This window comes from Salvelinus namaycush, chromosome 5, assembly GCF_016432855.1.
Source record: "Salvelinus namaycush isolate Seneca chromosome 5, SaNama_1.0, whole genome shotgun sequence".
NCBI lineage: Eukaryota > Metazoa > Chordata > Actinopteri > Salmoniformes > Salmonidae > Salvelinus > Salvelinus namaycush.
The window spans coordinates 20294371-20307946 of record NC_052311.1 but is presented as its reverse complement, the minus strand read 5'-3'; the positions used below and the strand labels follow the sequence as shown (position 1 = coordinate 20307946).

The 13576-nt window shown below is 42.2% G+C and overlaps 1 protein-coding gene across 1 annotated transcript; it reads right to left on the bottom strand.

Annotated features, from left to right (window-relative positions):
• Nucleotides 1–8419: 8419 nt before the first annotated feature.
• Nucleotides 8420–13209, bottom strand: spata4 (spermatogenesis associated 4). Its single transcript, XM_038992937.1, has 6 exons — nucleotides 13109–13209; nucleotides 10683–10812; nucleotides 10285–10403; nucleotides 8916–9136; nucleotides 8615–8728; nucleotides 8420–8514 (listed from the first exon to the last, which is right to left on the bottom strand). The coding sequence occupies exons 1-6, from the start codon at nucleotides 13207–13209 to the stop codon at nucleotides 8420–8422; spliced, it is 780 nt and encodes a 259-aa protein (XP_038848865.1).
• Nucleotides 13210–13576: the final 367 nt, after the last annotated feature.

Sequence of the window (13576 nt, the reverse complement as noted above, 5' to 3'; positions counted from 1 at the left end):
TGAAAGATTCAGGAGGTCAAATTTTACAGCACACCAGTGAAGAGGTAAATACTTGACTAGGGCTTCAGTTCAAATTGAGAACCATGGAAACAAGATGAGGGTCCTTTGAATGAAGCCCTGGAAAGTAAATTTATATTTCGTTTTAGGGAAAGAAACTTACAAAACCACTGTGGAGAGTTAGATAGATATCTAGTGTGACTCACTTAATAAATGCTGCTAGTAGTTTGCAAATGATTTGTCGATAGACATCATCTGTAGGCGAAAGAGTAAAAGACCACATGCACATCTTACGGCTTTGAGCAGATGCTGGATATCGTATAGCCTCAATGTTCATCCACAAAACATGAACATTTGCCAGTACAATATAGCTATTGACCCTTAGGTTTATCTGACACATTGCTGCAATTAAACACACTAAGCTATGAACAGGTAATGCATGGAATCAGGAAATCTATCAATTTTATTAGAGAAAATGGTAACACATACTGTATATATCAGTATGCGGTCTCTCTCTTTTTCCACATGCTCTCCAGGAGATCTCTAGTCAGGTAGATATGTGTCAGGCTTGAGGGACCTGCTAAACCACAGGCTTCTCAGACCACATTGAGGGCTGGGCACACAGCCAGAAACACTTATCTAGCTGTCAACCTTTTACACTCAGTTTACAGCTCTATTATACATTGAGCAGGGTGTGGAGAGATTTAGGACCAACAGAGCAGCCCATTGGGAGTTAGAATTTCCCTTCAGGGTAATCGGACAACTCTGAATCCAGGTGGAGAGCAAACAGCAGCAGCAGCAAGCTGTCTTTCTTTGAACTCCGCTGATGATTGTAAAAAAAAAAAGAAGGTATTTGTCACAAAATATTCCTGAATTTTGCAGGATGATAAGAGACTCGTAAAGACTCTTGACAACAAACAATTTAAGTGGTTATATGGATAACTCTTTATTTGAAACTATGTACGTAATGCTGTCATATAGTGAAAAGCATCATTATGCAATGAAAACCGTTATGATGATGGAATGCCAGCAGTAAGCAGACATACAGTTGAAGTCGTAAGTTTACATACACTTAGGTTGGAGTCATTAAAACTAGCTTTTCAACCACTCCACAAATTTGTTGAAACTAAACTATAGTTTTGGCAAGTCGGTTAGGACATCTACTTTGTGCATGACAACAACAAAAAAATTCCAACTATTGATTACAGACAGATTATTTCACTTATAATTCACTGTATCACAATTCCAGTGGGTCAGAAGTTTACATACACAAAGTTGACTGTGCCTTTAAACAGCTTGGAAAATTCCAGAAAATGTGGTCATGGCTTTAGAAGCTTCTGATAGGCTAATTGACATAATTTGAGTCAATTGGAGGTTTACCTGTGGAATTATTTCAAGGCCTACCTTCAAACTCAGTGCCTCTTTGCTTGACATCATGGGGAAATCTAAATAAATCAGCCAAGAACTCAGAAAATAAATTGTAGACCTCCTCAAGTCTGGTTCATCCTTGGGAGCAATTTCCAAACGCCTGAAGGTACCACGTTCATCTGTACAAACAATAGTACGAAGGTATAAACACCATGGGACCACGTAGCCGTCATACCGCTCAGGAAGACTATGGTATGACTACGGTTTGCCACTGCACATGGGGACAAAGATCATACTTTTTGATCGTACTTTTCTGCACATGGGGACAAAGATCGTACACATTCATCAAATATCCTCTGGTCTGATGAAACAAAAATATAACTTTTTGGCCATAATGACCATCGTTATGTTTGGAGGAAAAAGGTGGAGGCTTGCAAGCCGAAGAACACCATCCCAACCGTGAAGCACAGGGGTGGCAGCATCATGTTGTGGGGGTGCTTTGCTGCAGGAGGGACTGGTGCACTTCACAAAATGGATGGCATCATGAGGCAGGAAAATTATGTGGATATATTGAAGCAACATCTCAAGACATCAGTCAGGAAGCTTGATCGCAAATGGGTCTTCCAAATGGACAATGACCCCAAGCATACTTCCAAAGTTGTGGCAAAATGGCTTAAGGACAACAAAGTCAAGGTATTGGAGTGGCCATCACAAAGCCCTGACCTCAATCCCATAGAAAATGTGTGGGCAGAACTGAAACAGCGTGTGCGAGCAAGAAGGCCTACAAACCTGTCTCACTTACACCAGCTCTGTCAGGAGGACTGGGCCAGAATTCCCCCAACTTATTGTGGGAAGCTTGTGGAAGGCTACCCGAAACGTTTGACCCAAGTTAAACAATTTAAAGGCAATGCTACCAAATACTAATTGAGTGTATGTAAACTTCTGACCCACTGGGAATGTGATGAAAGAAATAAAACCTGAAATAAATCATTCTCTCTACTATTATTCTGACATTTCACATTCTTAAAATAAAGTGGTGATTCTAACTGACCCAAGACAGGGAATTTTTACTAGGACTAAATGTCAGGAATTGTGAAAAACTGAGTTTAAATGTATTTGGCCAAGGTGTATGAAATCTTCCGACTTCAACTGTATTAGCTGACTTTACAAAGGTTTGAAATATATTTTCTAACAAGTGTATAGTCATTATCTAGAGATAAGATAATTCTCATTGATTATAATCACAGCCGTGTATATCCCCCCCAAGCAGACATCTCGACGGCCCTGAAAGAACTTCATTGGACTCTATGTAAACTGGAAGCCACATATACTGAGGCTGCATTTATTGTAGCTGGGGATTTTAACAAAGCTAATCTGAAAACAAGGCTCCCTAAATTTTATCAGCATATGGAATGCGCGACTCGGGCTGGCAGCATTCTGGATCATTGCTACTCTAACTTCCGCACCGCATACAAAGCCATCCCTCGCCCTCCTTTCGGCAAATCTGACCACGACTCCATTTTGTTGATTCCAGCCTATAGACAAAAAGTAAATCAGGAAACGCCCGTGCTCAGGTCTGTTCAATGCTGGTCCGACCAATTTGATTCCACGCTTAAAAATTGCTTCGATCACGTGTACTGGGATATGTTCCGGATAGCCTCAGACAACAACATTGATGTATGCGCTGATTCGGTGAGTGAGTTTATTAGCAAGTGCATCGGTAATGTTGTACCCACGGTGACTATTAAAACCTTCCCCAACCAGAAACTGTGGATTGATGGCAGCATTCACGCAAAACTGAAAGCACGAACCACTGCTTTTAATCATGGCAAGGCGACCGGAAACAAGCCCGAACACAAACAGTGTAGCTATGCCCTCCGCAAGGCAATCAAACAAGCTAAGCGTCAGTATAAAGACAAAGTAGTCGCAATTCAACGCCTCAGACACAAGATGTATGTTTCAGGGTCTAAAGTCAATCACGGATTACAAAAAGAAAACCAGCCCCGTCGCGGACACCAACGTCTTGCTCCCAGACAAACTTAACAACTTCTTTGCTCGCTTTGAGGACAATACAGTGCCACTGACACGGCCCACTACCAAAACCTGCGGGCTCTCCTTCACCACAGCCAACGTGAATAAAATATCTAAATGTGTTAACCCTCGCAAGGCTGCCAGCCCAGATGGCATTCCTAGCCACGTCCCCAGAGTATGCGCAGACCAGCTGGCTGGTCTGTTTACGGACATATTCAATCAATCCCTATCCCAGTCTGCTGTTCCCACATGCTTCAAGAGGGCCACCTTTGTTCCTGTTCCCAAGAAAGCTAAGGTAACTGAGCTAAATGACTATCGCCCCGTAGCACTCACTTCCGTCATTATGAAGTGCTTTGAGAGACTAGTCAAGGATCATATCACCTCCACCCTACCTGACACCCTTGACCCACTCCAATTTGCTTACCGCCCCAATAGGTCCACAGACGATGCAATCACACTGCACACTGCTCAAACCCATCTGGACAAGACGAATACCTATGTAAGAATGCTGTTCATCGATTACAGCTCAGCATTTAACACCATAGTATCCTCCAAACTCGTCATTAAGCTCAAGACCCTGGGACTCAACCCGTCTTGTGCAACTGGGTCCTGGACTTTCTGACGGGCCGCCCCCAGGTGGTGAGGGTAGGAAACAACATCTCCACCCCGCTGATCCTCAACACTGGGGCCCCACAAGGGTGCGTTTTCAGCTCTCTCCTGTACTCCCTGTTCACCCATAACTGCATGGCCATGTACGCCTCCAACTCAATCATCAAGTTTGCAGACGACACTACAGTGGTAGGCTTGATTACCAACAACGACGAGACGGCCTACAGGGAGGAGGTGAGGGCCCTCGGAGTGTGATGTCAGGAAAATAACCTCACACTCAACGTCAACAAAACAAAGGAGATGATTGTGGACTTCAGGAAACAGCAGAGGGAGCACCCCCCTATCCACATTGACGGGACAGTAGTGGAGAAGGTGGAAAGTTTTAAGTTCCTCGGCGTACATATCACGGACAAACTGAAATGGTACACCCACACAGACAGCGTGGTGAAGAAGGCGCAATAGCGCCTCTTCAACCTCAGGAGGCTGAAGAAATTTGGCTTGTCACCGAAAACACTCACAAACTTTTACAGATGCACAATCGAGAGCATCCTGTCGGGCTGTATCACTGCCTGGTACGACAACTGCTCCACCCACAACCGTAAGGCTCTCCAGAGGGTAGTGAGGTCTGCACAACGCATCACTGGGGGCAAACTACCTGCCCTCCAGGACACCTACACCACCCGATGTCACAGGAAGGCCAAAAAGATCATCAAGGACAACAACCACCCGAGCCACTGCCTGTTCACCCCGCTATCGTCCAGAAGGTAAGGTCAGTACAGGTGCATCAAAGCTGGGACCGAGAGACTGAAAAACAGCTTCTATCTCGAGGCCATCAGACTGTTAAACAGTCATCACTAAAATTGAGTGGCTGCTGCCAACATACTGACTCAAATCTCTAGCCACTTTAATAATTAAAAATTGGATGTAATAAATGTATCACTAGTCACTTTAAACAGTGCCACTTTATATAATGTTTACATACCCTACATTACTCATATCATATGTATATACTGTGCTCTATACCATCTACTGCATCTTGCATATGCTGCACGGCCATCGCTCATCCATATATTTATATGTACATATTCTTATTCATTCCTTTACACTTGTGTGTATAAGGTAGTTGTTGTTAAATTGTTAGATTACTTGTTAGATATTACTGCACGGTCAGAACTAGAAGCACAAGCATTTCGCTACACTCACATTAACATCCGCTAACCATGTGTATGTCAAATCAAATCAAATCAAAAGTTGATTTGTCACGTGCGCTGAATACTACAGGTGTCGACCTTACAGTGAAATGCTTACTTACAGGCTCTAACCAATATTGCAATGTGACCAATAAAATTTGATTTGATTTGATATACTGTACCCAGACACTAGACCTGCCAGTTAAAAGATCAGATCAGCTTCTGATCTTTTCCAATCAGTTGTGTAAAGAAAATACTGATAATTGGAAGCATGGTTATGTTGCAGGCCATGGGCTGTGTGTTTGGGATCCTTTATCTAAATGCTGCTTCCATTCTATTATAAAGTTGACATTACTGTGTCTTATCACAGGTGCAAGGAAAAGAGGATATGAGCTGCACATCATTGTAAAGTTCTCAGAGGTGGAATTTTATGAGCTGTGCAAACAAAGAACACAATATCTGGACCGTACGGTTTTCATCTGGTGTATGATGCACAACATCTACAGTGGGGAGAACAAGTATTTGATAACCTGCAAAATCGGCAGTGTTTCCTACTTACAAAGCATGTAGAGGTCTGTCATTTTTTATTATAGGTACACTTCAACTGTGAGAGACGGAATCTAAAACAAAAATCCAGAAAATCACATTGTATGATTTTTAAGGAATTAATTTGCATTTTATTGCATGACATAAATATTTGAATACCTACCAACCAGTAAGATCCGGCTCTCATAGACCTGTTAGTTTTTCTTTAAGAAGCCCTCCTGTTCTCCACTCATTACCTGTATTAACTGCACCTGTTTGAACTCGTTACCTGTATAAAACACACCTGTCCACACACTCAATCAAACAGACTCCAACCTCTCAACAATGGCCAAGACCAGAGAGTTGTGTAAGGACATCAGGGATAAAATTGTAGATCTGCACAAGGCTGGGATGGGCTACAGGGCAATAGGCAAGCAGCTTGGTGAGAAGGCAACAACTGTTGGCGCAATTATTAGAAAATGGAAGAAGTTCAAGATGACTGTCAATCACCCTCGGTCTGGGGCTCCATGCAAGATCTCACCTCGTCGGGCATTAATGATCATGAGGAAGGTGAGGGATCAGCCCAGAACTATACGGCAGGACCTGGTCAATGACCTGAAGAGGGCTGGGACCACAGTCTCAAAGAAAACCATTAGTAACACACTACGCCGTCATGGATTAAAATCCTGCAGCGCACGCAAGGTCCCCCTGCTCAAGCCAGCGCATGTCCAGGCCCGTCTGAAGTTTGCCAATGACCATCTGGATGATCCAGAGGAGGAATGGGAGAAGGTCATGTGGTCTGATGAGACAAAAATAGAGCTTTTTGGTCTAAACTCCATTCACCGTGTTTGGAGGAAGAAGAAGGATGAGTACAACCCCAAGAACACCATCCCAACCGTGAAGCATGGAGGTGGAAACATCATTCTTTGGGGATGCTTTTCTGCAAAGGGGACAGGAGGACTGCACCGTATTGAGGGGAGGATGGATGCGGCCATGTATCGCGAGATCTTGGCCAACAACCTCCTTCCCTCAGTAAGAGCATTGAAGATGGGTCGTGGCTGGGTCTTCCAGCATGACAACGACCCGAAACACACAGCCAGGGCAACTAAGGAGTGGCTCCGTAAGAAGCATCTCAAGGTCCTGGAGTGGCCTAGCCAGTCTCCAGACCTGAACCCAATAGAAAATCTTTGGAGGGAGCTGAAAGTCCGTATTGCCCAGCGACAGCCCCGAAACCCGAAGGATCTGGAGAAGGTCTGTATGGAGGAGTGGGCCAAAATCCCTGCTGCAGTGTGTGAAAACCTGGTCAAGAACTACAGGAAACGTATGATCTCTGTAATTGCAAACAAAGGTTTCTGTACCAAATATTAAGTTCTGCTTTTCTGATGTATCAAATACTTATGTCATGCAATAAAATGCAAATGAATTCCTTAAAAATCATACAATGTGATTTTCTGGATTTTCTAGATTCCGTCTCTCACAGTTGAAGTGTACCTATGATAAAAAATTACAGACCTCTACATGCTTTGTAAGTAGGAAAACCTGCAAAACGGCAGTGTATCAAAAACTTGTTCTCCCCACTGTGAATGCTGGTGAAATAAGACATTAGGGATCTTTCATCACACAAAAGCTATTGCATTTCCCATCCTTCATTAGCTGAAACTGGATGGAGCCAGTGTAATACGGCAGACAGAGGTTGTAATTAACCATGTCCGATACCTGAAGACTTGTGTTAACTCCCAAAGGAACCTAGGGTTTAGCTCAGCTGGCTAAGACAGTTTTGTGATGTACAGATGACCTGTGTTCAAACCCAGTCAGTCACAACAAACTAGTCATTATGAACGTGATGTTGAGATGGATGCACCAAGCATATTACCTAACACTGTATAAAGGACCCTACATGAAATGAGGGAATTTACAGGCAGAAGAGATGAGCAGACAATATAATGTCCTATTGTCAATTGTTAGTCACTGCTGTGAATGTAATAACTGGAATGTTAACAGACATTTGTGAAAAGCACAGATCTATAATACAGAATGCATTTATCAAAACGACCGTTGATCGTGCTTTGATTTTCAACCTGCCTCGCCCATGATTATAAACCAGACACAGCACCGCCACCTACTGGTAACCCGCTGAAATTGTAATTTTAGAGCAACTACTTATGGTTGAAGTACTGTAACTAATGGACTAGTGAATAACTAGTAAAACAACACCGCTAAGGTAATATCTTGCATGATAGTCATTGAGAACTGCTGTACTTGTATTCGTTCATAGAGGTACTTTTATTAGAGGAATAAAGGTACTTTTATTAGAGGACTAGACGTATAGAGGTACTTTTATTAGAGGACTAGAGGTATAGAGGTACTTTTATTAGAGGACTAGAGGTATAGAGGTACTTTTATTAGAGGAATAGAGGTATAGAGGTACTTTTATTAGAGAACTAGAGGTATAGAGGTACTTTTATTAGAGAACTAGAGGTATAGAGGTACTTTTATTAGAGGAATAGAGGTATTGAGGTACTTTAATTAGAAGAATAGAGGAACTTTTATTAGAGGAATAAAGGTATAGAGGTACTTTTATTAGAGGTATAGAGGTACTTATATTACAGAAATAGAGGTATAAAGGTACTTTTATTAGAGGTATCGTATCAGAGGCATCTCTCACAAATACACACCAAACGGCTACATCTCCTGGCCTTTTAAATTGCAATCAGCGAGCGTCTGTCCGTCTGACGCACCTCAATCTCCTTGAAATGGACACTGGCTTTACTCGTGATGGATGGTTCACATGACTCTATAGAAGGGAGGAAAAAGTAAGTGATGAGAAATAAAAGAGACTACAGTGTAGACACTGTAAAACTGGTGGTGGTGAAAAAACTATGTGAATGACTTACTTGCGGTTCCACTTTGTACTGAGGCGTTGCTATCGGAGCTGTCATCTCCGTGTTGAGAAGATGGGGGCAGTCTCACGGCCAGTTCTCCCAAGGTGGGCTTCACGTTGAAGCGCTCTGCCAGAGACAAATGCAGTTTTTTTTTTTTTTTATAATATCCCAATTCAATTACATTATTTGTATTTGAATAACAGTAGCATTGAATCACAATCACATGATAGTCCTGTCGAATCCTAACGCTAATGTTACCAGCCTCATGGTCTATCCAAGAACCCCACTCTATCCCGATTGTTGGTGCACTCACTGGGGTTCTGGACTCTCTCGGCCGCCCTCTGCTCCAGGTGCATGTGGATGATGGCCTGCACCTTCCTCTGATTGGTGGAGATGTTGGGCTCGGCTATGACCTCGGTCAGCCGCAGGTTGTTCTTGATGGCCTTGGAGGCTGTGGCCCGAGCTAGCATGGGCAGCTGGTCCTGGTAGTCCCTGTCTGTGAAGTCAATCTCCCTGTCATGGATCCCTTTGATCCTGGACAGTTATACAGTATATCAGTTTTATCAGCTACAGTGCCCTCCATAATTATTGGAACAGTGAAGCATTTCTTCTTCTTTCGGCTTTATACTTCGAAAGTTTGGACTTGAAATAAAACAATGACAATGAGGTTAAAGTGCAGACCGGCAGCTTTAATTTCAGAGTATTTTCATCCATATAGGGTGAACAGTTTAGAAATTGCAGCGCTTTTGTACATAGTCCCCCCATTTTAGGGGAGCAAAATTGGGACAAATTCACTTATGTGTATTAAAGGAGTAAAAAGTTATGTATTTGGTCCCATATTCATAGCACACAAAGCACTTTATTAATTACATCAAGCTTCTGACTCCACCGACTTCTTAGATGCATTTGCTGTTTGTTTTGGTTGTGTTTCAGATTAGTTTGTGCCCAATAGAAATTTTTGGTAAATAATGTAGTGTCATTTTGGAGTCACTTTTATTGTAAATAAGAATAGATTATGTTCCTTAACACGTCTACATTAATGTAGATGCTACCATGATTATGGATAATCCTGAATGAATCATGAATAATGATGAGTGAGAAAGTTAGTTGCACACATTTTTGGGGGGGGTTGATATTTGTGCTTCTATGGAAAATATGAGGAACTGGATCTGGAAAGCAGTAAAAGAAAGCCTGGTTAAACCAGACTGACCACAATGCTCACCAGTGAAACTATTGTAAGTGCAGCAGACAGTCTAGTTTCACAAAGCTAAGAAAGAGAATCGCTTGATGATCAGTTAGCGTCTATGCATTGTATTTATTTTAGCCAGGATACTCAGTAACAATTGGAAAACAGACAACCCATTGTCTCGCTCTCTTGATAAAGCCTATTGTAATCCTAATGTATTGATGAAAAGGAGAGGATTTGAATTGGTTGAGCATGCTAGGGCTCCCGAGTGGCGCAGCGGTCTAAGGCACTGCATCTCAGTGCTAGCGTCACTACAGACCCTGGTTCGATTCCAGGCTGTATCATAACCGGCCGTGATTGGGAGTCCCATGGGGTGGTGCACAATTGGCCCAGCGTCATCCGGGTTAGGGTTTGGCCTGGGTAGGCCATCATTGTAAATAACAATTTGTTTTTAAATGACTTGCCTAGTTAAATAAAGGTTAAATATATGTCTCACCTCCTGTTAGTTAAGATGGTGTAAATCTCTTGCACTAGAAGCTCCGCTGCTCCTGGTTTGCAGTGGATGGTCCCGTCCAGAACTTCCTTTTGCAGATGGATGTTCTGTTTCACTAGAAACTGATGAGAGTAGAAATGGATTCTCCATTATTCAACATGACAAACAAAAGAAAAGACAGGATGTCTGGAGTATAGAAAGACAGCCTTCTCACAGAAAAAAACATTGATGACTTTGCAAGTGGACATAGGATTATACCCACCAGTTTATTTGTACTCATACACCTACTATTTTGTTACTGTTCGTTAGTCTTGGTTCCAGTCTGTTTAGCTGAGGAGTGTAATGTGATAACTGAACAGAGACGACAACCAGGCTACCTGGCCATACCCTCCAACTCTTACCCTCTCTATTTGGGCCCAGTTGCCCTGTTTGGTTGGAAGTGATGCCCCATTGTTGTAGGAGTGCATGGGGAAGTCTTCATGATAATACCAGGAGAACATCTCTGCCACAAGGTAGCCATTGGAGAAATCCCTGGTGAAGGGAAAATGTGACTCCATAACATAGGGGAGAGTGGGATAAGTTGAGCCATTTATTATATTCATTACACTGCATTCAGAAATAATTCAGACTACTTCCTTTTTCCCCCAGATTATTTACACTACAGCTTTATTCTAAAATTGATTAAATTAATGTTTTTCCTCATCAATCTACACACAATACCCCATAATGACAAAGCAAAAACAGGTTTTTAGATGTATATTTTTTATTATTTTACAGAAATACCTTATTTACATAAGTAGTCAGACCCTTTGCTATGAGATACGAAATTGAGCTCCAGTTTATCCTGTTTCCATTGATCATCCTTGAGATGTTTCTACAACTTGATTGGAGTCCACCTGTGGTAAATTCAATTGATAGGACATGATTTGGAAAGGCACACCTGTCTATATAAGGTCCCACAGTTGACAGTGCATGTCAGAGCAAAAAACTAAGCCATGAGGTCGAAGAGATTGTCCATAGATCTGGGGAAGGGTACCAAAACATTTCTGCAGCATTGAAGGTCACCAAGAACACAGTGGCTCCATAATTCTTAAATGGAAGAAGTTTGGAACCACTAAGACTCTTCTTTGAGCTGGCCACCCGGCCAAACTGAGCAATCGGGGGAGAAGGGCCTTGGTCAGGGAGGTGACCAAGAACCAGATGGGAGAACCTTCCAGAAGGACAACCATCTCTGCAGCACTCCACGAATCAGGTCTTTATGGTAGAGTGGCCAGACGGAAGCCACTCCTCAGTAAAAGGCACATGACAGCCAGCTTGGAGTTTGCCTAAAGGCACCTAAAGACTCTCAGACCATGAGAAACAAGATTCTCTGGTCTGATGAAACCAAGAATGAACTATTTTGCCTCAATACCAAATATAACGTCTAGAGGAAACGTGGCACCATCCCTACGGTGAAGCATGGTGGTGGCAGCATCATGCTGTGGGGATGTTTTTCAGCGGCAGGAACTGGGAGACTAGTCAGGATCGAGGAATGATGAATGAGGCAAAGTACAGAGAGAGCCTTTATGAAAACCTGCCCCAGAGCGCTCAGGACTTCAGACTGGGGTGAAGGTTCACCTTCCAACAGGACAATGACCCTAAGCACACAGCCAAGACAACGCAGGAGTGGCTTCGGGACAAGTATCTGAATGTCTTTGAGTGGCCCAGCCAGAGCCCGGACTTGAACCCAATCGAACATCTCTGGAGAGACCTGAAAATAGCTGTGCAGTGACGCTCTCCATCCAACCTGACAGAGCTTGAGAGGATCTGCAGAGAAGAATGGGAGAAACTCCCCAAATACAGGTGTGCCAAGCTGGTAGCGTCATACCCAAGAAGACTTAAGGCTGTAATCGCTGCCAAAGGTGCTTCAACCAAGTACTGAGTAAAGGGTCTGAATACTTATGTAAATGGGGCTAAAAAAAGATATACATAAATGTAGATTGATGAGATGTTTTTTAATCCATTGTAGAATCAGGCTAACATAACATGTGGAAAAAGTCAAGGGGTCTAAATACTTTCTGAATGCACTGTATATTCATTATGGAAATAATCAGAATTCCTGTAAACATTAGTTTTGAAAACATTGCTTATCCAAAAAAAAGTGGTGTCTTGGCACAACTTATCCTCGGTATGGGGTATGTTGAGCCCCTGTACAGGGTAAATTAAGCTGCCTACACATTTCTGTACTGAATGGAATATTACCACTACTTTTTTGAAACCATGTCTATTTTTATTTCCCAAACACAATAACAATCTCTTTTTTGTCTTTTGATCATTTAAAGCATCTTTTAACACATGCTTTGTTTTTTTACCTCATGCCTTGCTTTATGCCTGGGAAGAAAACACTTCAATTTGTTCAACTTTACATTTGGATCAATTTACCACATAGCCATTGGCTCAACTTACTCCAATGCAAAAAAATTGACTATAGCCAACATAACTACAACATGCACTTTCAAGCTAGGTGTAGAACGTCATATTAAAGCTTATAGAGACAATCTTAAAATAGAACAATCTTAAAATGATCTACTTTGGTTTAGATACAAGCATCATGAAACCTCTAACCTAATAAAAAATACATTTGTTTACATAACTTGCTTCCCACTTTTTCCATGTGGTTTATTCCTTCACAGACTACATGAAAATTGACACTTCCTAAATATTTGGTCAAATTATATATTTTGTGTATGGTTTCCTTGAAACAAAGGTAGCTCAATTTACCCGACTGTCCCCTTCAGGTTTACTTGGTTAGATAGACATGCTTTGCAATTTGCTAATGTACACTCACCTGCGCATATTCTTCGGAGAAAATGACAAATCCAGGCTTTGGAGCCACTTCAGAACTTCTCGTGGAAGTCCTGTCTTTTTGGGAGGCTGTGCATAAGCCATTGTCAGCTGTAATGTTAATTCAGCTAGCGTCTATGAACCAGCCACACACGCTTACAAAATGACACGATAAAATAAGTTACTGTTGGTCTACCTTTTCTGGTTCAGTATTTCGTTAAGTTGTTTCTATATAATACTGTGTCTTATAGAACATTTGTAGTAAACGAACTAGCTAAGCTAACCAGCTTACTAGCCCATATGGCACATTTGACATGTTTATCAACAGTTCCATAGCAACGGCCTTACTTCTTCTTTCTCCTGGAAAGGTGAACGTATCGCGGGAAGGTACATTGTTGCCACCCACTGGAAATAGAAAATGTTGCGCACACTGAAGAGAGCTGCTTGCCTTCGAAAGACTTGCAAAAACGTG

Bases quoted from the DNA above. Each gene is read 5' to 3' on its own strand.
- spata4 (XM_038992937.1), bottom strand. From the start codon at position 13,209: ATGGCTTATGCACAGCCTCCCAAAAAGACAGGACTTCCACGAGAAGTT. The intron at 10,813-13,108 runs GTGAGTGTACAT...TCCCTTCACCAG, and splicing joins TCTCCGAAGAATATGCGCAG to GGATTTCTCCAATGGCTACC. The intron at 8,515-8,614 runs GTAAGTCATTCA...TCCCTTCTATAG, and splicing joins AGTACAAAGTGGAACCGCAA to AGTCATGTGAACCATCCATC.